A 24,427-nucleotide genomic window follows, 5' to 3' on the forward strand; every position below is an offset into this window, starting at 1 on the left:
CACGCTGGCCTCACGCTCATTTCTCCTTTCAAACGAATGCGGCGCTGAGGACGCAACACATTCAGCTACTGCTTCATTTCAGGTTCAGTGAAGGAGTGGACGGCGTCTGGGAGCGCAGCACCGTTCTGTCTCTGCTTCCTTTTTCACTTAATATTTAAAATCCAAAAAATATCAGTCCCACCAGCCAGCATTCATATCACGTTAAAGTTTCATACCCTATGACACGTGTTTACCCAGTTAGCTTTACAACATTGTACCACTTCCTGTTACTACAACTACCGGTATTCAGTTCTCATCTGTCATCCCAGGATTTAACGGACACCGGTGCTGCAGAGACCCCCTGTTTATTTGTGTTGGAAAAAAAGTGACAGTCAGGAAAGTGGCTGGAGATTAGGCTGAATCCCTAGAGGCCTCTAAAGGTTCAATCCTTGGTTTCTCAACAGCAACGGTGGATCATTTTTTTGCAAGGCTGTTGAGGTTTGCTTAGAGCAGCCGTTCTGTCATTGTAAGGTCACAGATTTGCACCTTAAACCCCATCCCAAATTGCTCCCCGGGGTGCTGCATGGCACGGTATGATACACAACATTTAAACCTTCCAAATGTACGAGCCTCGGAGCTCGAATGACCTGGACCGTGGTGGAGAGGAGTGAGCCTGTACAGCCGTGCTAGCAGCGCTACGAGACTGTACCTGGATGGTAGGAGGACTATGTCCATGTTAGCGTGCTAACTTTGTGTTATTAGCAATAGACACGACACACAGCAGTGATATGGAAAATTTTATATTTTTTTAAGTCATAAATCAAAGTATTGGACAAACTGAAACATCTGCAGGTCTATAAACGCTCATAGGCTATGGTTAGTTAATTCACTGGTAAACAAAAATGGCAAGGTTGGAATAAAGTGTCAACAGGATTCGTCGTGCAGCGACAGTGACCAAATTCTCTCGCAATTCACAAAAAAAAAAAAAAGAAAAATGACTCAAATTGAGGCCAGAGTCGCTGGATGAAGACCACCTCCCTCGGCTCACGTTTAAATCCATTTGTTTATCTTTCACTCTTTACGTCCGGAGAAGATTTCCTCACTGCAGCCGCGTTAACGTTATTAGTGTTTGACGGCGAAAATCACGAGCGCTCGGATCGTCAGACAGGTTGTCAGCAGCCAGTTTCTCACATACTTAACATCAGCACCCGGATACGTTCAGCCAGAAATATGAGCAGAGCGGAGGAGACACACTTGGTCAACATTTCCCTTTTGACCTTTAGCTCTCGCTCTGTCTCTGTCTCTCTTCCCTCTCTCAAAGCTCTCTTTCTTTCATTATTCTGACAAGTTGTGGCAGGCCGATTTGGAGGCCGAGGACAAATCAATACACCATCTAACAGCTGTCAGCTGGAGTCTTCTGTGCGAGTGTGTGTGTGTGTGTGTGTGTCCAGACAAGAGTGTATCTGCTTGGCTGGCTATTGCATCCATTATTCTTTTCCTTCCTTCTTGATTATACCAGCCTGCCCCTTCTTTTTATTAATGGGGCAGTCGATGAGGACTCAATTAATATCTATGAAAAATGAAGACAGCACATGAACGGTGTCATGACACTTTGAGTCTGTTATCGTTTTCTTCTGTGTTTCTTCTCTCAGAGTCAGGAAATAGTGTTGTAGAACCTTTAAAACTCAACAATTAAAGTACAATTGAAATGTTGGGCCACGCTCGCTCCCTTTGTCTGCGGCCGTGATGTGATCCACATTAACCTGGAGTACAGGGGGAGGCGTGTGTGTGTGTGTATGTGGCCCATCCGGAGCCTGTCAGTTCCAGCCGGCCCGCTCCGCTCTAATGACTAGTTTGACCTTTCACAGAGAACTGGATGAATGACACGATCTCTGCTTCCCTCTCGCCTCTGGCTCTCACCCCTTTAACCACTCAACTTGCCGCCTCTCTATCTTCCCTCCGACTAACTCCTTTTGTTTTTCCAATATCGTAAGCCCTCTCTTCGGGTTGTTTCTTTTCTTCTCCCCGAGCATCATTCCTCCGTGCTGAGGCAGCGCGTGCAATGAACACATCAGAACGCACGCGTCGGGCTGGCTACACCCGCGCCTCGGCTTTTGGCAGCAGTGCGTTATTTACTTTCACAAATCTGCCTTCACACATAGAGGATTTTATGTGCGCACTAGAGATGCATTGCGATATAATGCAGCCCTGCATTCATGATCTTTGTAATGAACACAACAAGAACCAGAAACTGACAGTTTTAAACTTAATAAATAGAGAATATGAACAAAAGCATTAGATTGCGTAACGTAACACACGCTTTTATCATTAAAGTGCATTTAATATGTGGTGCTTTTTGCAAAAAAAGGCTTTTAAGGCTTCCCTAAGAAATAAATTGTTCTTCTGTCCACTAGGGGGCAGAAGAGACGATCTTCCCTCAGTGTGCGCTGTCTGTGGTTCTGAACCAGTCAGTCTCTGTGCTTCTCTCCGTGGTGCTGAATGAGTCAAACCCACTGAAGATTCCTATTTTTAGGTCCCGTAATTTCAGCACGAGAAGTCCAACATAAGAAGACCTGATTGTGAAACACGGAGGTGTCTTTTTCTCTTTGCGTGCTCCGACCTCACATTTGGATAAAAATAAGCCTCCACTGCCTCTGAAGTACTGGAATCATAAGTTAGTTCCATGAATGAGAGGTCATGTTGCTGTTCACAACAATTACAGCGAGAACACTCCTCTCCAGTAGTTCTGCCAAGCAGCAAATTGAAGCCTTGGCCTCTAAATTGTAGTGTTTCTTGTGATTGCGTGGATCTTCAGGAAGTGAAACTTATTTCTTCCAACGAATAAAGTCTAAGGATTTAAGACCATTCTGGGGAACAATTCATCAGTCACATTGTGCCTGAGTCCTTCTACATCTATCAGTCCCTTAAAGCCAGAACATTCATTGTGAAGATGAACAACATGACCCGGATCATGTCACCGTGGTAGAACTGTGTGTTCCACCTGGAGGTTCCTCTGGACGGCCGGCTGCAGCTCCATTCAAAACTCACACATACAAACCAACCTGTACACATGGATGTGTGACTCAGTGGCGATGGGGAGGAATAAGCTTGCACAAAATCTCTAAATAGACACTGTCAGAGGGCAGACCGGGCATGAATGGAGAAATAACTCACTCCAGATTGAATAGGAAACTCTAAATGACTGCCTGCTGAGATACAATAAAGAGACACATAAAAGACATTCGACTAAAAGAGGTTAGACGCGTCATCCCCGATACGATCTGGGGCCTTTGATAGAAACGTTATTAACATTGGACTTTTACATTTATTTGATGGCATTTGAAATGACACTCAGCAGGTTGGACTAATTTGAAATACAGGAACCACTATAATCTGCTAGTCACTGGGAATGATTCTGCTTGTCAGAGTCGGCCCTTTAATTAAATTGCTGGCTATATTTACTTCAGTGGCATTGGTACTGTGTTTCCTTCTATGAACCAATGTGTGTTTAAACTCTGAAAATATTATTTTTAAGTGCTTCCTATTGTATTTTTACAGTGTTATACAGTGTCTTCTCTGTGACCTCTTTTGGTTGCTAACATTAACATCTGCTCTAAAACCTAATGATAAGTCCATTAACTATATCACCAGGTATATTAATGACTGTATTTAGTTCATGTCCAATTTTATGAACCATTCTTGCTATTAACAGGTACCACAGGAGTTCTGTACTCAGACTATCACAGCTATTCGCTTACATAAACCTCAATACATAAAGGTAAAGAAAGCTAAATCAGAGCTAAATCAAGCTGTGCTGAACATTAAAAATAAGGGCGTTTCTCATATTTAAATATTTCTAATACTGGTGTAGTTTAAAAGGAGTAGTATATGTTCATGTAGAAAGCCTTTAAAGCACACCCTAAGACCACTCTTAGCAGCTTTTATTTATTTATTTATGTATTTATGGGGTGAATGCAGGTTTCTTTGTATTTTCTATTTCCTGCCATTCCCAATGGTGGCCTGTGGGTGGCAGCAAAGTACGGCCGTGCCTCAACTCCTCATCGACCGTCCACAACTGCAGTAGAAGAAGGAAGGACCCGACAGTTGGATAAACCGATGCAAGGCAATGGGGTGAGAATTGTTATTATGTATATATAGATATATAGGGATATAGAGATATTGATGTGTCTTAACCGGTAAGTCAAAGATATCTGAAAAAAAAAAAACATTAATTAGCCAAAATAGAGTTGAGTAGTGTCTAGTGCTGGCAGGTGAATGAAGCTGTTAGCCGGTTAGCATCCAGCTAGCATTCATCCTCACTGAGCTAACGAGTCCTACTACATAACGGTCTCACGTTATCTTGTGAATAAATAGAATATATAATATGTTATTATGTTAACCGTAGTCAGCTTCGCTAACTAACTCGGTAATGCGGTTGATTTTGCTATCAGGTTGGCCTGGAGCTGCTAGCAGGTGACCAAAATAAGCAGCTAATTAAATATTCAGAGACAGTAGCTCAGCCTTGAAGAGGAGGTTGTGTCTCCAGCAGAGAGGCTGGATCAGTCTGGATTCATGTCACCGTTACCAGTATCTGATGGAACTCCAGTCATTTGACTGTCCTACATTTCCCTCAGAGGAGACACAGACCTGTTTTATATTAGACAGACGGACAGATGCCATATTATATTGTGTGAGGCACATCTGGACACACATAGTTCTTTAGCTGCAGCGAATGTAAACATATCAGGTTTTGCCAGGCAGATTCATCCAGACACACTGACTACTGCTATAAATTCAGAGACTGATCAGCTGATCATTGGTTCAGTGTGCAGCAGTGTTAGCAGTTAGGATAGCTTTGTTTTTCTTCTTTCAGTGGCATGGATTTTCCTTACATAAGACGTGCAACAACCTCCAGCATGACTAATCTTTTTTTTTTTTTTTTGTCATGTTTACATCACAGAACCAGCTGGTGTATATTCCCAGTATATAGCACTTATTTATCCTCTCAGATTTATTGTATTGCATTTTATTCCATTTTGTACCCTGGTACCCTGTACCATTCCTACTCAGTGGGAAATGTAAACTCTCTGAAATGAGGTGCATTTGTTAAAAGACAAATAAGTTTATTTCTTATAAAAGTCAAATTTGCTTTTTAATTTTTATTTTTAGTAGTGTAGTGTAAAGTAATAAGACATATTTAAACATATATAGTGCTGTCTGGGCTCTCTGTAGCTTATGTTTATAGACTGCAGGCTGTATATCAGTGCTTTGTTTTTTTTTTTATAACAGCGTGGGAGTGAAATTGATTTGCACATAGAGGAAACATAAATGGCTATTAATTTAACGTGATGTACTTATTATGTACTAAAGGGCTCCAAGCAGAAATTCTTATTTATTGGAATGTTCCTTCTGTATTTTCTGCTTATGTGTCCTTTCTGTCCTCCTCTGTCTCTTCAGTCTACCTGAATTCTGCTGACCTTTAGTGATTGGCTCTACCAGTCATCTGCCAGCATGCAAGGATTCTACTCCAAGCTTGACTCCTCCCTGTCCTCATCCCCGTTACTGGGGAGGGCGCTCGGGGGAGACGGGGCTCCTGTGCCCCTCAGCCTGGCCGTGGAGACGGAGAAAGCTCAGGCCCTCCTGCAGACGTTTAGCTCCGCCTCCCTGCTCGCGTCGGCGGGACTCGGGATGTTCTGTGTGGTGGCGGACAACGCCCTCCAGCTGTCCGTCATCCAGCATCACCTGTGGCTGCGCGCCGGCTTGGACAACGCCACGCACGGGTTGGTGGGCCTGTGGTCGTGGGCTGTAGTCATTGGACTGAGGAAAAAGAGTGATTTGTATGAGGTTCTGCTTGCGGGGCTCCTGGCATCAATTATAGACCTGGACCACTTCTATATGGCTGGATCCCTGTCACTTAAGGTGAGACCTAGACACTTACTGAGAGTTTCTCTGCACATTTAACAAATCTGTAAATGATAGGACACTAAGTAGTAGAGATAGCCGATATGGATTTTTTTTAAGGCCGATTTTTTTGTCTTGACCGATGGCTGATATCCGCTTCTGATTTTTTGAGCCGATATTTTGAGCCGATACTGCCTTTCCTATTCTCCCTCCATTTACATGGTAAAAATGACACAATGATAACGAATGTTACAAGTCTCAATTTAACCAAAAACATAAACAATTATTGACCTCAAAGTAGGGATGGGCGATATGACGATATTAAATCGTGAACGATTACAACGTGAAGGCGATCTGTCAAACTGCAGAGATCGTGGGATCGTCTAGGGCACATTCTATAAATTGCAGTTCTATGCTGATGCAGCGATGCACCAGACGTATTACGTCATCAACCTGACCGACCAATCATAGCGAATTAGGGGCAGTGACGCGCTTTCTTACCCGCCTCCTTGTTTATATGTGTAGCGGTAGCCGCATGGAGAGCCATGGCTGAAAGCCAAACGGAGTTGGTCACTAATCGAAATCGTGATTTTATTTTTAAAAAATCGTGATATGATATTTTTGCCATATCGCCCACCCCTACCTCAAAGAATATTTCACACTCTTATGCATCCAAAATAAACAGGTAAAAAAGAGGCAGAGCACAAGCATTTTCCAGCTTCCAGCTGCATGTACTTTGCTAATGGGTAGGGGCAATGTATGGGCTGCACGGTCTGCAGCGTCTCCAGCAGCACAGGGCTGCTTGTGGATGCGTCTGTCTGCAAATCTTGCTGGAGATAAAAATATCTATCAGCCGGATATGTCGGTCAATCCAAATAATTCCCCATCCTCCCCACTAAATATGCCCTTGTGGTTACCTGACCTGTATGAACATACCACGTGATGCGTTGTGCTCTCTTGTTTGACTACTGCATTTCATTTATCATTTGTTATTAATCAATAATTACACATAAAAAGAAATCACCCATCTCTTACAGAGGGATGGGTACTGATACTCTGTGCCATTATGGCACCGGTGCTGACGCAAATGGTAGTAGCCAGACCGAAAAGCAACTCAGATTTCTGTTCAACTTGCACGTCACAAAATGCATAAAAAGTAAAAAGGCACCGTTTTTTGACAAAGTTTGTATGTTTTTCATTCTGTAACACTGTTTCCATTTCAGAAGTACGTGTTTGGCACCGGTATCTGAAAACCTTAACGATACCGTCCCTACTCCTACGTGCTCTTTAACATTAACCACAACATGCACATGTATTGAATCTACCAAAAATAAAATATGTTCATTCAATAGAAAAAGATGAAACACCCATGTTTTCCCCTGCGCTGCCCACATCGATCCCAGATTGTTCCATCCCTTCAAGCTTAAGTTTTGTTAACATTTAGTTTTTTCGTCACCACCTTTCTGCCCTTCCTGGAAAAATTGTAACGTCATCTGATGTTTACAAACAATGATTTCATTCCCCCCAGAGAGAAACCTTCAGATCAAGTGTTTACGTGATTATTAGACATTAATATTATTACCATCATCATTATTAGATTAGTAGATATTGTAACGGTTGCTAAAATGTGTTGTAGTTGTTAATAAAATAAAAAATATAAATGTGACTGTATGATAAAACGGTCTCTTCAGACAAAGCGACGTCTGCAAAGCTACATCCCTGTAGTCTCTTGTAAATGTGTTTACTGACCTTTACGCTGCCTACGTTCCGTATGGCTCACAACTCTTGGCGCAGAAGTGTTCAAAGTTTTACAGAGCAGCAGTCATGTGGAGTAAAATACAGTTGCGTGTGAGTAAATATTTTTCAGAGAATTTTAGTGAAATATTGATTGTTTTGTGAACGAGTGCCTTGAAAACCTGTTGGACATCAACAAATGTGATTGTAAATACTAGAAATGTGACTCATGGTCCTGCAGTGACCGGCCGCTTATTGGTTCCAGATGTGAAATGTTTTTTATTTGTGTCTCTCTCTCTCCCCCCGTTCTTCCAGGCTGCTGTGTCTCTCCCTCAGCGTCCTCCTCTCCACTGCTCCTCTCTCATCCCCGTCATCTGTCTCACCCTCCGCTTCCTCATGTGGATCGGACGCCTCAAAGACGCCTGGTGCTCCCTGCCGTGGATGCTCTTTATCTCCATGGCGACTCACCACGTCCGCGATGCCGTGCGCCACGGCCTGTGGGTGTGCCCGTTCGGTAACACCACGCCTATCCCCTACTGGCTGTACGTCAGCACCACGGCAACGCTCCCTCACCTGTGCTCTGTGCTCATGTACCTGACGGGAACAAGAGATGTGATCTCCACTAAACACGGGGTGGCCATCGACGTTTAGAGGTTAGAGGTTCACCTCTGGGTAAAATAACATTGAAATACTTGAAATTACTGGAGAAATCACTGAAGAGGCTCGAAAGATGAAGACTTTTTTCAGGTTAAGTGAAGAAATAGGATGAGAAAACCCAAGACATGATAATGGAATTGGAAAACCACTTAAAGTCCAGTCTAAAATGTGGGGTGGAGACAAGTGTATAATAACGAATTGTCTTTTTTGAAGAAGGAACTACGTGATCTATGTGACCTAACCCAATCTGAGTGCCAATCGTAGATTATTTTGTGATTATGTGTCAGCATCCTGTTCAGTTGCTGTGTCTGGGGTTCAGCGCTCATCTCTAACAATCCAACATGTGTGGGAGTTACCCTTTAAAGCTCCAACGTGTTGTCCTACCATCTGTTCATTTGTCCTTAGGAGGGATCAGTGCCGTGGCCTCTTCAGATAACAGAGTCATCAGTCTCACTGTCACTACCAGTGTCATGGAAACCAAAGGTTGTTATCAGCCCCTCTCAGTGCATCCAGCAGCCAATCACTGCTGAGACCCTGCTCTGCTTTACACCACTGTATCCATCCTAGTAGAGAATTGCAGTACACATGTACAGGTTTTGTAGTTTTTTTTTAATGCTGTGACATTCCACATTATGAAATCACCACAAAGCAAAGTCTTACCTTTAGCTATTGATGCCTGTAATCCTCACCTATCACCTCTCTGCAACTACAGCAGACTCGCATTTTGCTGCTTGGAGGAGAATCACTTTTCTTGTAGAAATCTGTCACAGACACATGGAGGTTAAAAGTTCATCCTTATTCTAAAAACCAGGTACAACAGTGGCTGTGTTTACATGGATATTACCACTCCACTAATAGAATAAAAATGCCTCGTGTAAATTTTAGAGAAGTGGTTATAAAAACAAGTTTTTATAAAAAATGAACAAAAGTCGAATCGATGTGGGCTGTGCTGTTAAAACACGGCCCCCTCCTGATTATTGAATTAATTCAGGGTTGTCAGTTAAAGTGAGGAGAAAATGTCTTCAGAATGCTAAACAGAAGCACTTTGAAGTAATGTTCTACTATTGTTTTGCAGTACAAACACATATTACAGAATGAAGATTTCGATTAGGCTGTAGGAAGTTTGTCCATGTAAACGTAGCCAGTGACTACAGACATGTCCGGTCGACATGTTGCCGTCAGCCTCTACCGTGTACTGTTTCTGCCGTCATTCATGTCTTTGACAGCTTGCAACTGGAAACTCAGTCATTCCAGCTGAAGCTGTGATAGATGCTCATGGTTGTTGACATCGGTGTGACAGGTTTAAGGCGTCTCAAGTGACCTCTTTCTATTTTACACCAAACTTAGCTGGAGAGTTTAGATGACACTGGAAAGATGCTGCATAGCTACTTTAGAAGTTTAGTAGGTTTTAAATATTCGTAGTGTTTCACATGTTTAGTTAAACAAATGTTATTGTTTCCTTAACATTTTGAACGATTGATTCTGTTCATGCTGAGTTTTACTGTCGGCTTTTTAATCCTGGGTCGAGGATTTATAGTGTTTTCATTTTTATCATGAAATCCTTTAATATGATCCTCCACTACGAGGGTTTGAAAGTCATCACAGTTTCAGATAAACACTGAGAACACATTCTTTAACAGTACTATCTATACGCTGTTTTAAATGATGCATAGTGAGTTGTAATATAGTGCGTTGAATGGGTTTTAGAAACATGTAGTCTGGATGTAAGGAACACATATATAGTATAAAGGATCTGCTGAGGACGCGTCCATATGTTTGACTCTGCTCGTTGAACTGAAGCACTAGATCACAGCTGATCAAACATCAGCCACAACAAATGTTTAAACTTGATTTCATATTTTCTTGTAAAGCTGGTTCTGTGATTGAGGATGTAGTAACACATGTTGGCCACTAGGTGTCAGCTGTAGTCTCACATGTGGTGGGGATCTTTTTTTTTTGTTTGACTTGGTGAGATAATTGAATGAGGAAAGTTAAATCTGTTCCTCAAGCAACTGCACATTGTGTTTTAGGAAACCAGTCCTGGTGCATATACAAAAAGTTTATTTTACTGGTTTCTTTCAAGTGTTTTGTTTTGCTGCTACAGATCTATCATCTGTATTAATTACTGTAAATAGGAATGACTTCCTTTTATCTCTTGGAAGGTACGGAGAAAGGATTGGAAACTATGACACGATTGTGTAACTCTGGTACTTCTAAGTAAAGCTAACAGAAGCATTGGAAGTGATTTATGACTTCCAGGATAAACAAAATCAGATTTAACAGCTGTTTACTACGCTCTACTTTACTGCTACTTAACCCAGAGGGTGATGCTCACGGGAGGAGTTTACATGTCCCATTTTATCTGCCAGTGTCCTTTTCTTTTTCCCCTGCTGCTTATGTTTACAATGTGACCTTTATTCATGCAATATTATGTTGAATTTTGCACATTTTAAGTTTTTATGGTTAAATTATGTTATATTATTAATTATTATTATTATTATTGGTTAAATCTGTTTTTGTATTGCACAGTTTTGTTTTCAATCGTAACAACGTATACATGGTAACAAGATAGTTTTAATGTAGTGTTCTTATATCTCAATAAAATATATGCTGTGTATGTTTTTTGTGTTTGTTCATGAATATTTGTCTTATCTAATAAAAACCCTTTAGTCTAAGACTTAATAGTTGATATTTTGCCACAAAGTTGTTTCTTAAAATTGCGTTCAGGATTTTATTTTTCCCATCAAATGCAGTTATTGTCTCTCAAAATCCATAGTTTGAATGCATAATGTCCATTAATTAACATATTCAACATATTAAAGGAATATTATTAAATCCACCAAAAAACAAGCAAATAGTTACATTTGCTACAGTTGTGACATTGCCAACGTTTCTTTCTGGGGTTAATCTGGCTATTAGTAAATAAAGTGTATTTGATCCATAAGAAGGAGAGATTACATACCTTTAGTAATAATAATAATAAATAATCAGTAAAGAGCATATTTTCCTGTCAGCCATACACAATCAGTGAGAGTCTATCCAGACTCCTGCCGCGCTGACACTTATCTGTTGGAGAGATTGGTTAGCATCAATCCAGCATTCCAGTAGTGACAGCATCCTCAGTGGGCGTGTTCTGAGCAGGAAACGTGACTCACACTTTTCAACAACTTACTGGAGCTCAGAGAGGCTGGAAAAAGTTTTTAACGGCCTGTTAACGCAACGCGTCGATTCCGTCTGTTCGATAATGGGCTTCTCAGATCGAGGACTTTAAACAATCTGCTCACATCAGTCATCAGAAAAATGATGGAGCACCTCCTCCAAGATTTTATGAGGTTGGTTTCTGGATGGAAAATTGGTTGGGGGAGAAATAACCAACTTAATCACAGCCATTACTCACATGCATGCAACAACACACAAAGCTGTTTTAAAGTAAAACGTGATGAATAAGTTACCTGCCTGAGGTCAGATTCTACTCTCGTCACGTTGAAGGTTAATGAAGATGTCTCAAGGTGACCCAGGAGCATCCTGGGAAATGAAGGGAAACTGTGCATGACGGTATCCTGTAATTACCACTTGTAGCCACAGTGACCGCTCTTAATCAAAAGCTTCACTTAGAAGAGGTTATGGTGGAGCCGCACTTCATACTCATAGTTGGTCTCTGTATCAAAGCCACTGCGCAGGGCAGTTAGAGCTAATTGGAAATATCCTGACTAGAACAGGAAGGAAGAGACTGCAGTGAGTCAGAGGAGCAACATAAAAGAAATATCGGCACTGCACTCGCCACATTCCCAGTGCCAAGATATACACCTTCCACTGTGTTTTCAAGAATATAAACATATCCACAACAGCAAGATAAAAGAAAAACAACAGAGGAAGAACTTGTGAAAATATTTCTCAGAGGAAGGGCTCTATCTCATCCCAAGGATGGTCAGGAGAACAATACAAAATACACAACTCAAATCTTGGAGCAAAAGCCCACAGGATGACGTGTTTGTAAAATAGGAAGTGCGACCAGAATAAAACAGAAAATTTCCCTCCAGTCGAACATCTTAAAAGCCCCTTTCACGAAGACAACAAAAGACAGCTTGACCAGTGGCCTCCATCGTGATCGCATGATGGAAACCTTCGAAAAAGACACTTCTGGCTGGAGGGGAAATCACAAACACTGCTAAAAGGATGACAAAGAGACAATCCAGTTGTTCATAGACTTGGGGTTTGTGACCAACCATAGACTAAACTGTTATAACCAGCACAGACGAAAACACATGCAGCTGTAGTGGAAAAAGAATTCAGGTTCAAGACTCCAGAAAAAAAAAGAAAAGAAAAAAAAGTGTGATAAAATAGTATTTATTTCACAGAAACATACCAGGACAGGAAGAAAAATAAAACAGCTTATGGTGATATCTGTCGTACACATAAAGCAAAAACGAAAACAAAACATCAAGACTATGTACATCTGAGAATGGATGCCTGAGTGTAATTTGAGTTAGAAGAAACCAACAGGCCCCATCTGCTATCACATATTGCAGAGGAACAAAGAGAGTGAAATTTGTCCGGAGAAACAGAGAAAACACCACATGAGAGAAACAGACAGAAACCAGGATGAATGCAGTGTGCACATACAATTCAGTCAGATGGATGAGTTAGAAAATTTATCCAAGTGTCTCTGGGAAATGTATCCTAAAAATAGTTTTAAGAGGAACAAACAAGGAATTGTGACTTTTGACTTGCTTTTTAATTAGAAAAATAAGAACTTTGTTACCTGTTAACTCTGTTATAGCACTCTGGGCATTTCTATATTTGTATAGTTGAGCTGTTTAAAACAACATATTCAGAATCAAAGTGGATTCTATATCTGTTTAAAGTCTCTTCAACTGGACTGGAAATCATGAACTAAGTATTTCATATGGACATAAAGAAGGGTCTGACAAGCTTTAAAAGCAATGATACCAATGATGCCAAATACTGATCTGAGCAAACAAAAAACTAAAGTGAATAAGGCCTGAAAATGAACAATTAATTAATGGATCTTCTGACTTTCTGTAAAGAAACATGAAACATGGAACGGCGAAGCAAAGCAACCTAGACGAAGAGTAATTCAGTAAACACATTGTCTGTACAGTAACCGTACAGCATCGCAGCTTCATATAACTGGGGAGAAAGACACAAATACACAACGCCGGGAAAGCTCTCCAGACATGGATTATCCTCAGTCACTATGGTAGTGTTCAGAGAGAACATGTTGTCTTCCAATTTACTCAATCTTACAGCATCTGACAAGCTTTTAAAATCCTATTTATATCATTTGTCCACTGTTGATATTAGTAATGCGTTTGTGATTCTATAAATGTATGGAACGGAGACTGAGCTAAACCATGTCGGAGAAACGACCACCAAGAATATGTTTTCTCTCTACATATAAACACCATGTATAACATAAGTATTTTTTTTAAGTGTGATATACAGTAATATACAAAAAAAAAAAAAAAAAAGCTTCAACTGGATCCATGCATAATATGTGGAGCTAGCTTGAGAGGACATACAGTCGTCAAACTGGGAAAAGGTTTGACTTGAATGCACCTTGTGTTTCAGTCGATCAGACTACACAGCAAGAAAGAAAGAAAGAAAGAAAAAGAAGGAAAGAAAGCAAGAAAAAAGGAAAGAAAAAGAAAAGTCAAGTGAGCAAGACAGTTAGCCAGGACACAAGGACCGTAGGTGCAGGTGTGAAAGGCAGAACTAAACCAGGTATCGTGTTCTAGAGGTATTTCCTACTGTAAGTGCTGGTCACACACATCTAAAGTTGTCTATGAGTCAGTGGCCTGAGAGACACATGTAGAGTCAGCCAGAGTCGCTCTTCTCCATTAGTCACATACGTGCTCGTCACATTAACACACCCACCATCAACATGATGCTCTGGCAGGAGGCCGCTACAATCACTGTGTCCAGAGCTTCTGTTACTACGGTTGATTTGTGCTGATGGCCGACAGTTCTCATCCTCCTACACTTTACTGTTTCCATCAAAACATAAGATACATACAGCGTTCTGCACTGGAACCATCTCGGCATTAATTCGAATTTACTGTAGTGTACTGGTGCATTTTTACTGTGGTGCAAAGAACCCCACGTCAAACATAGATGTGAGTTGTACTAGAAAAGCTCCCACTGACCTTACCAGTCTACTGGATGCAGAACTTTGCGCATTCTTTTTTGTTTCCTTTTTAAATCGACGTACGTTTGTGCTGCAGTTTGGTGCAAAGTAACAGAACCGGTGCTGGAGTAGTAAGTGAAGTAACATCCTACTGCTCATCTGATTCATCTGTTTCCCAGTAGATTTCTATCCAGCACCATGGTTATTTGTGAAAATGACTTTAATGGAAAACAAAGTGCGTGGAAGCTTTTAGCTACCTTTTCCCCCCTCATACGTTTTTATAGAGCATCTCTACCTTTACGTCTGCAGCTGAATCTTCCAATTAATGAGTAACATTACTCTGTAACTGTTCAATTTAAATACACAGAACTTAAACAAATCAATAACACAGGTAAACATTTTCTATACACTACATCCTATAGCCATGCCTCATCTTTAACTCTTTTACTGAACTAACAGTTTATTAGTGGATGGACCATCATTTTAATATTTAATCTGAACACATCGTATTGGGCACTGACAAAAGACTGGAGGATCTGTCCATGTTTTCTTTTTAAAATGCTCTTGTTTTAAGGACCAACTGTTGAAATCAGACTTAATTTAACTTGATGTTTACATGGACACTTGTTCAGAAGGAAGTTTTGCTGATACTGTGAAGTGGTGCAAACCTTTGATGCTCTATTCAATGGAAAATATTAAACCATGTCAACTCTGCTGGGCATTGTTTCCTGTTTAATGAATCCATTGTTCTTATTCTGTTTTATTTATGTACCTCTATATCCATTTCTGGCAGATTTACCATAACAATGAATGCTTTGGGCTGTGGAAACACATAAATCTTATCTTTAGTGTCCATGTAAAACCCTTAAGCTGGAATGTCTAATCAGAATAATTGGTAATAAAGTCCTGAAGAAATATTGACCACGTAAACGTAGCCAGTGTTTTTTTAGAGTTGGTTGGAGTCTCAACAGGTCAGCTGGATATCTAACTAAATGTCTATGTAATGTTATAATGCTGGTGACATGTGAAAGGCCAGTAGCTCTCCCTCTTTTACATATTGGATATTATAATAGATGGATGAATAAAAGAGCTACAACAAAAGGAAAAAAGACCACCTAAGATGCTAGACATAACATGAAAGGAACATCATGCAAACAAAATCATCTGCCATAAGTGTCATAAAGTCTATAGAACCCAATCTGCCCACCCCCACCCCCTCCACTCTCCCCTCCCCTGGCACCAGTCCTCCATGTCCATCTTCTCCCTCAGGCCAGGAGCAGGTATCAGGATGCTTCCCGCTCCCCCGTGGAGACCTTAATGCCCGTAGTTGCTGCTTTGGCATCAGACAAACACACACACGCACACACACGCACACACACAGACCGGTAGAACTTCTGCTTCCTTCACAGCATTGAGTCGGTTGGTCAGTCAGTGTAATAATGGACGTGCATTAATCTGTTCCTTCTCACGATGAATCTCAAAAAATTAATATTATAGAACGTGATGAGTTCTGTGTGGGAGAAGAGAGGGGAGTTGTCCCAGAAAACAGCCTATGTTCTCCTGATTGACAGCTGCTCCTCCGGTCGCTAAGAAATTCAAAAAGTCGTCCGTCACTGAAGGGGTCGAGGACTCGATCACACATGAAGCAGCACTGGTTCTGAGTCAACTCAAATGTCCTGGTGCTGCTCTTATGTTGCTCCTACAGTCCGATGAGGAGTGAACACTGCTGAAGTGAACAGAGTCTGTTGTCTCTGCTGATGCATTATGGGAAATGCGCCTTGGCGTGACCACTGATCTTGTCCAGGGGAATCTTGCTAAGCTTACCTTTCAATCAGCTGTCGAAAGCACGTGAACTGTCCGAGTCCTAGCCACGTTGCTTCCATGTTTGTTTTTGTCCCTGTTGTCCACGATGGACTCTGATGCATTGTGGTTAATGTAGTTGAAAAGTGGACGGTCAGCATGTTGCAGTGGTAAACAGTAGAGGCTGACTCGTTGGTGGAGCCCAAGAATGAGCTGACAGGTAGATGCCTTAAATGAACCTGGAGGAGGAGGAGAGGAGAGGGAAAATGAGCTGATGAAAAATGAGGAGATGAAGGAGAGGAGGAGAGGAGTCCAGAGGAAAGTGGAAGAGCAAAGGCAACTGTACCGAACATGTATAAATCACAATGTAATTAAATACTGCGACGATTTAAATAACAGAGCTGGATGAGAGATATGCAGGCGTACTTACAAGGCTATAATCTGCATGTGTGTGTGTGTGTGTGTGTGCGTGCGTGTGTGTGTGTGTGTGTGTGTGTGTGTGTTAGCCTTATAATCACAAGTTGGCTGACTATCTGAGGGGTTGCCTGTATGTTGTTTATAGCAGCCCTTGGAATCTTTTCAGTTCTTTGCGCTCTTTGGAGAGTATTTTGTACTATTTATATAAATCTGAAAGAAGAGATACTTGATTGGAATTTTAACTAGCTCTGCCACGAGAGCTGTTCCCCATCTAGAGCCTTTAACTATCTGCCAAACACACTAAACTCAGAACAAAAACAACCATGTGTGGCCATCAGTGTGAGCTCCACATATTCACAAAATTCCTAAAAACCAAAAGGAAACGACTGGATACCGTACATGTATGTAAACGCACGCTCACATTAGATTGGCATGGACTTCATCTTGACCAGAGGCGCGTTCTTGTATGGTGGCATGATCACGCCGCCTCTGCCTCAACCTGCAAACACAAAACAATCCGTAAACTCCGTATAATATTAAACAACACGGCAGACACTGCAAGACAAAAGGAGAAGACGTCGCTGACAAAAGTTAAAAAGAGACGGACTACGTAATTGTGGAATAGGCACGTGTCTTACCACACAATAAAGATGAGGGAAAGGACGGTGGTAAGGATGACCACGGAGAACGAAACCAGGAGGATCATCAAACCCACATTACCTTCATCGTCACTTGTAGAGTCTGGGTGGGAGGAGGAAGGACAACAAGACAACAAGGAAGGTCAGTAAAACAATCAGGGAGGTAGAAACAGCAAAGGAAGAGACTGAATCAGAGGAACACAGTGGAAGAGACGTGAAATAAAGATCATATTGAAACCAAAAACATATACATGGATGAAAGAGAGTTCACACATCTCTGCTTCATTATCCCTCTATGTCTGTGTGCCAAAAGAGGGAAAGAAAATAGTCGTTTGTGTGTGTTCTTGGATTTAATTACTCTCTGGTGAGAAGTTAATTTTAAATCTGGCATTTTAGCTTTCACACAAACATGTATTTATTATCCCGAGAGGAGTAAACAACGCGCATTCACACACACGAAAAAAGACAAGGGTGAAACGTTGTGAACTGTGAGAGAGCAGGAACACACATCAAATATAAAATTTAAAAAAAGAAAAGAAAACGTTTACAGCATGAATGGTGATTTATGAGCACATCTGCTGACTGCAGCGCACACACGCACACACACACACACACACACACACACACACACACACACACAGGCACAAATAGAAGAAGACATCTGGTTCACAGGAGACCAGCTTCAGGAATCCACCAGCATCACTCACAATCAACCTCATATTCGTCTCCTTGTATGTTCGTCATGTGGGTGTGTGTATATTTTAGACAGTGTGCATGTGACTGTCTTTTTTTTTTTTACTCTGTTTTTGTCCATGTATGAGCTTAACTTTTGATCCAGAGCACACACCGTATTGTAGAAAACGTGACACCTCGCCGGTGCAATTTACTGCAATTATATGTAATTTGGAGATGAGGCCAGGCTTGAAGTGCTTGCACTGTTGTAGCCAGATTATAATAACTGTAAATAATAGCTCCCTAGAGATTATTGCTGCATTAATGACTCATGAAGCTTCTTGATGCTGCTGAAAAACAGGGTGAAAACGTGCTCATCCTGCTGATCCGTTAGCTACAGTGAACATATCAAACCCAGACTGAGGAGATACGCTGGAATGTTTAAAACAAGCAGGAAACAACAGGATTTTTTTTATATAACAGATCGATTTTAGTGTGTTTAGAATTTTACATCAAATGATGTTATGGAGGGTTATCAGAGAGTTATTTTGAGGTGGAGCTGAACATAGTGGAGGATGTTGGCAAGAGTTAAGACCATCCTGGACAACTCCTCCCACCCTCTCCACAACACACTGGCCAGTCTAAAGCCGTGCGCAGGCCGCAGTAGTATAAATTCTGCGGCCCGTGCACGGACGTGAGTCATTTATACTTGTGCGCTCGTCAGTCTGTGTCTTTTTTGCCAACTGGGTTAACTTTTGTTTCTACTTCCTGCTGCGACACGAGTCATACAAATGTTTGTATCTCCAAACCTTCTCAGTTAATTTTACCAATTCCAAAACAATCAATTTGAAAATCGTGGAGGCTCTGTGTAGGGTCTACGTAGCTGACTGTGTTAATGCAGGAGCCTCTGCATCAATAAAGGCAGAAGCATAAATTGTGGGTAAAAAGTACCTTCAGTAATAGACTCATCCTACTCAAATGCACCACAGAACACCATGCATCTTACATTTCATTTTTTATACTTTATATTCGTTTTTTTTCTATTTGTGCTTTAGACCTTGCGACTGTCATTTTATGTGAGCAACAAAACTATTTCCTTGAAGGATTAATAAATATTCTGAATTATTTCCAGCTGTCTTTGAAGCATCTTTTTCCAATGATCGATGAACACCAATACTAGCAATGCTAGTAAAGGTCATATTTACTATAGTGCCTGGATACACTGAACCTGAATCAAATACCTATAGACACCAAAGGCTGTCAGTGAAGTCACTTCACATTGTTAGTGTCTGAACCAAAAAGGTGTCATTGCCAGCTAGTACTGACATTCTGCAGCTGCATGAGATGAAAAATGCATTACACAGCACAAAACGTACGGCTACAGACACTCAACGACAGCCTGACACTGGGAACTGGCCGACTGCTGGTTTGTGGCTCCTGAATATGAACCAGTATGGATCAGGATCAGACGAGTCTTACCACGAGGGTTTTCAGTGGGGGTTTCAGGCGTTGTATTGAAGGTGTAAAAATCATCTGGATCTTCTACAGGGTCAGGGGTGGTGTAGGCTGTACAAACACAAACACAGATATTTATTCAAGTCAGTAATAATAAATACACAAAGCACAATAGGTCGTACGTAGGAAGGTAAAGTGTACTTAGTGGATTCACTTGTTAGTATCATTTGGTCCTTTATATTATTATTTTCTGAATATCTGATCATGTTATGTTTTAAATAATATTTGGAAAAGTTGTTTGTTCTGACCTGCCCAGGGCCTGCCGAAAAACATGGGTGTCCATTCACTCCACTGGCTTTCTGAGTTCACATCGTCACGGGCTCGAACCTGAACCTGGTGGACGTGGCCGGCGAGGGCATCCAGTACAACAACTTCACTATCGGAAGAGTAAATCTGATTGAAAGAAAGACGTGAATGAGTCAATGAGCACACGCATAAGAAGCTGAATAAAAGCTGACGGTGCCATCACATTAACAGTAAGTACAGAGTGACCCAGCAGCTGAAAATGTGACAGTGAATGTTGTTATTCTTTACTTAAATCATCTGTTGAGGATGTAATTTGCAAAAGCAGACTGTTCAGCCATCGACCGATTAGTCGTTCACAAATCACAAAAACATCTACAAATGTACGAGTTGAGAGAAGCATATTTTTAAATAAAGTGACGTAGAGGGGGTCATTTTTCTCTTAACAAAACATATGCACTGTGTTAAAGCTTAAGTTTGTTCCGGGCGGCAGCCTCAACCCACGGCCCCTCTCACTAACCTCTGACCAGTACATGGACCCATGTGGCCTGTATCGAACGTGAAACATTAGTGGGAAAGCATCCCCCACTGGCCAAGAAGAGGGTATGTTCCATGAGATGACCAGCTTCTTTGGAAAACCATCTTGTTCCTTCACTGACACGGACTCTGGTGGGTTCGGTTTTACTGCATAGAAAAGACAGACACTTCCAGTTTATTTATTTTAGTTCTGAGTGCTTTCATTGTATACATGCAAAAGCTTTACTCAAAACAACTTTTTGAAATAATGAAGTTGTTGAAAAAGACAGTTCACAACATTGGAAGATGACAAAACAACTAGCGCCTGTTTGAGTTCACTCACGACAAACTAAACAACACTGGTTTACATGATATAAAGTAGAAAAATGTGCAGCTTTGCTGGAAATAGTGAAATTAAGTGTGTCCTTAAAAAGTAAATTTCAAAATTAAAAAAAAATAATAACTACCTGGATCACATTACTACCACTTATCTTTAACTGCTCAACACAGGAATGGCTCTGTTCAAGAGCTACGAGACACGAGGCCCAGAAGGACACGGTCACAAGAGCAGTCAGGAAAACTAACGTGCAGTGTGAAACATCATGAGCCATCTTTCTAGCAAAGCACAGTTTGTCTTAACTTTCCATCTAGGGTGCCCAGTTCGTCTTCTGTGACGGATGCGCTTTGCAATGATTATGTGTTTGATAAATACTGAAGGCAGAGGAGATGAGAAGAAAACGTCTTAATTATGTAGATGATTGGTGCGTTTCATGTGATCTTACATAGCTCGTGTAATTTAAAGCGGGCATAAGTTGTCTCGGATCCCAGGTCGTTAGTCTGCGTGATTCTAAGAGTATGGAAGGTCTGCCAAAAGGCAGGAAGTTCCACATCACAATGCTTGATGGCGACGTTCACGATGCACGGCCTCCACTCAAGACCAGTTCCCCTTGAAAATAAAAACAAACACAAATTGGATTTACTCAGGAATTACTGAAACCTACATACAAACTGTAACCGACCATCGCCACAGATGAATACTGAGGCCAGTGAGTACAATGTCACGTTTGAGGAAGGGTTGCAGAGTTAAAAGAGGAAGCATTCAAAGTGTAACCCCGTGGCTCTATATTTAGAGTCCTTACAGTCCATTCTGAATATGACCTTGGGTGTCACTGTTTCAGTTGCAGTAGCTGCTCTTACTTGAAGGAGGCGTTGTATTTGGCCGGCAGGAAAGTCTTTACATGTTCCTCCCAGGAGCAGCGAACGAATGAGTGATTGGGCACTTGACAGGAAATGCTCAGCAGCCCAGGGGGATCTGGGAAACAGGAGGCAGGCAGAGTTTATTTTCAGGACAGAGACGGTTTGGTTTTTTTTTTCATAGATGTTGTGATATTTTTTGAAAATGAACAGTTCTGTGCCCTTTGCGTCCCTCTCATGATCCAAAATATTTCAGAACAGGCCTAATCTGATCCATGGAAAACTCCCTAATCCATAATAGGAAGCTTACTTAGGGAGCTGCTTCCTGTTTAAGACAGTTACAGGAAGTGGAGGCTTTGTTTCTGTGATGGTAGGAAAGATCTGTTTCCTCCGCGGACCAATCGCACGGTTATTATTATTTCTACTCCATTAAGTTATAGCCAGAAATTACTTATACATTCATTTTAGTTAATAAAATGAATGTATTTATTAAAAAGTGGGATAAGAAGGGATAAAACAGATGAGTCAGACACATTTTTATAAAAGTGGTCAGAATGTGCAAGTGGCAGAAGCAGAAACTGGATGAATTATGAATTATCCAATGAATGAACTGAACCGTAAGGGACTGTGAGGATGTCTGCGCGTACGGTGCTCAAAAACACAAGCGAGGCAAAAGGTACTTTTGTAAAAGCTGCAGTCCTGAGGTAAAAGACTAAATGTGTGGCGGTCCTTACAATGTGTGAACTTCTAAATTAAGCGAACAAGTCACAACAACACTTACGGCCCAGCCTGAGTTTGACGGAATGGAGGAGGAGCCCACTGTCGTTGTAGCAGCTGTAGTTGCCCTGCGCCGACTGGTCGGCATGCAGCAGGACTAACCTTCCATCTGATGTCACTTGGTGCCGTGGCAACACTGCGCTGCGGTTGTGGTACCATACAACCGGTGTCCTGGTGAGAGACATGTAAGGTTCGGTCATTATGATTGTGAGGACTTCACCTGCAAACCACATGCTCAGCCTAAAACCTGAAGTAGAGCAAGACAATGAAACGAAGCTCGTCGTGTAGATTTAGGTAGCAGCATGTCCCATTTAAAGGTAGTCTTTTTCTCATGAATTATCACAACCACCATGTGCATTAGAGCAGCTTCCAATTTTCCAGATATCGTTTAGTAGTAGTATGTTTGTTTTGGGTAGCAGTAAATTTCCTTCCTAAAAATGTAACGTAGTTTCAAGGAAATTTTACACAAATGGGAGATATTTTTCTCTTTTGGCCGCACAAAAATACTAGTTAGCAAGATCAATTTATTGTTGGGTTTCTCTGAATTATACAATTAATTATCTTAACTATACAATCATATTTGGGCTTTATCTATTTGAATGCTACTTCTAAGATAACCTTTTCACAGTATCACTGTGCTGCTGTACTGAAAGAACTCTTCTAAACTTCACTAGGTCTGCTCTGCTGTGTTTTCCTTACCTGATTTGTGACTTCCCACAAGCCAGCGTCACATTGGATTCCAAGCGCCCATACTGTACGTCTGACACTGCAAACACAGACATCGAATAAAATATTGGTATCTGCACTTTGCACAATCAGACATACCATGCACCCCCATTGGCTGGGTTAATGTCATAGACAAGCCATCATTTACAGTATAGTCAGCAGTAACACAATAACATGACCATACAAGGTTAGGTATCCTGCAGACACCAGGCTGAAGAGCTTTGGCACACAGTATAAAGTACTTCTCTAGTGTGCTTTATTTTTTTTTTTTTTAAAGTTTATTATTGCTATCATCATTAAAATAATGTTACTATGTAATGGGAACCCTCTATGAAATCCATTTAGTAACAGACAGAAGAGCAGTTCAAGAAAACACCATGAGTACGATACTAGAACAGACTGTGCTCCTCAATAACATGTAAAACATTTTTGATATTAACTAGTAAAGAAATTGTCAATATAGTGTATAAAGGGAAATCAAATTTGTCAATATACATATATATATATATAAAGAACAACACCCAAATCTGTAATTTTACTTTACATAATATTCACTTAATCAGGTAAAACAATGAATGAGGGAAAATGGCAATCACTCATCAAGAGAAGAGATCACGTTAACACAAATCATGAAGACTACATACTGACAGAAAGGGCCTAAAGCAAGAACATCTTTGAACAGTGGGTGGTAGAGACCTCTGTGAACTTTGGTTTAAAACTGGCTAGGGTTTGTAGTTTAGTTGTAGCCTGGAGGTCATTCCAAGACCAAACGGTCATGGTAATAAAGATGTTTTTTTCCAACCTCAGTCCACACAGATGGTATCTTTAATAAGGTTATAGATACCTTGTACAAATATACATTAAGAACATACTTAGAAAAAATATGTAAATAAGTAAAGCACATTGGTATCGAGCCATAATGATAACCTGAGTTTCATCTGCTGAGATACCAATAATACCACCATGATAAAATATTACTTGGCTACTTCAGATCTACCAAACAATACGATGTATTTTTACCTGCATCATGCATATATATTAAATTACATTAACAGGACCTTTTTATTTTTTCACCCAAGGCACATCGACCCGTAACAACACAAACAACAGTCCTAGTAGCCCCACGTAATGAGGTGGCAGCAAGTCTTTCAGTTAGAGATATGAACCAGGACACATAACAATCAAACCCATCTACAAGGTGAACTGCCTTTTCAGCATAAGACTAGATGCGGTGTAGACTTGTAGTTTCAGGGTCCTTTCGCAACTTTCGCTACTAAGCGTTTCAACTCAGCAATGGTTAACATGTTTAAGGCAATCTGACTAAATGTTCAAGAAAAAGCTTTGTGTGTCTTTATTAAGAAATGATGACTTCTACTTTTACGTGTTGATAACTTCAGATTTAAGGAATTGCAAAACTGTTACTTGCCATGCACGAAATTGGAGGGTGGTGTGGATTTGAGGGAATACTAAGTGCAGTGTATGCTTGAACAAATATTTGTGGTGACTATAG

At 41.0% G+C, this 24,427-nt stretch overlaps 2 protein-coding genes across 3 annotated transcripts in view; one reads left to right on the top strand and one right to left on the bottom strand.

Moving 5' to 3' along the window:
* Positions 1-4,001: 4,001 nt before the first annotated feature.
* On the top strand, positions 4,002-10,888 carry tmem267 (transmembrane protein 267). The gene is made up of 3 exons (XM_047568971.1): positions 4,002-4,110; positions 5,437-5,898; positions 7,930-10,888. The coding sequence occupies exons 2-3, from the start codon at positions 5,491-5,493 to the stop codon at positions 8,263-8,265; spliced, it is 744 nt and encodes a 247-aa protein (XP_047424927.1). The 5' UTR covers positions 4,002-4,110; positions 5,437-5,490; the 3' UTR covers positions 8,266-10,888.
* A 1,714-nt stretch (positions 10,889-12,602) lies between these two features.
* il11ra (interleukin 11 receptor, alpha) overlaps positions 12,603-24,427 on the bottom strand; it is a 39,984-nt gene continuing 28,159 nt past the window's right edge. Inside the window, exons 3-12 of one of the 2 annotated variants that reach the window (XM_047568969.1) lie at positions 22,891-22,957; positions 22,196-22,362; positions 21,418-21,532; positions 21,003-21,166; positions 20,225-20,388; positions 19,710-19,854; positions 19,426-19,512; positions 17,275-17,377; positions 17,058-17,135; positions 12,603-16,458 (exon numbers count right to left, since the gene is read on the bottom strand). In XM_047568969.1, coding sequence (XP_047424925.1) covers positions 16,449-16,458; positions 17,058-17,135; positions 17,275-17,377; positions 19,426-19,512; positions 19,710-19,854; positions 20,225-20,388; positions 21,003-21,166; positions 21,418-21,532; positions 22,196-22,362; positions 22,891-22,957 — 1,100 coding nt within the window. In that variant the 3' untranslated portion in view covers positions 12,603-16,448. Of the gene's footprint in view, positions 16,459-17,035; positions 17,136-17,274; positions 17,378-19,425; positions 19,513-19,709; positions 19,855-20,224; positions 20,389-21,002; positions 21,167-21,417; positions 21,533-22,195; positions 22,363-22,890; positions 22,958-24,427 lie in introns of both variants that reach the window. The other variant, XM_047568970.1, reaches the window with a different exon arrangement.

This window comes from Mugil cephalus, chromosome 19 (assembly GCF_022458985.1).
Source record: "Mugil cephalus isolate CIBA_MC_2020 chromosome 19, CIBA_Mcephalus_1.1, whole genome shotgun sequence".
Lineage (NCBI taxonomy): Eukaryota > Metazoa > Chordata > Actinopteri > Mugiliformes > Mugilidae > Mugil > Mugil cephalus.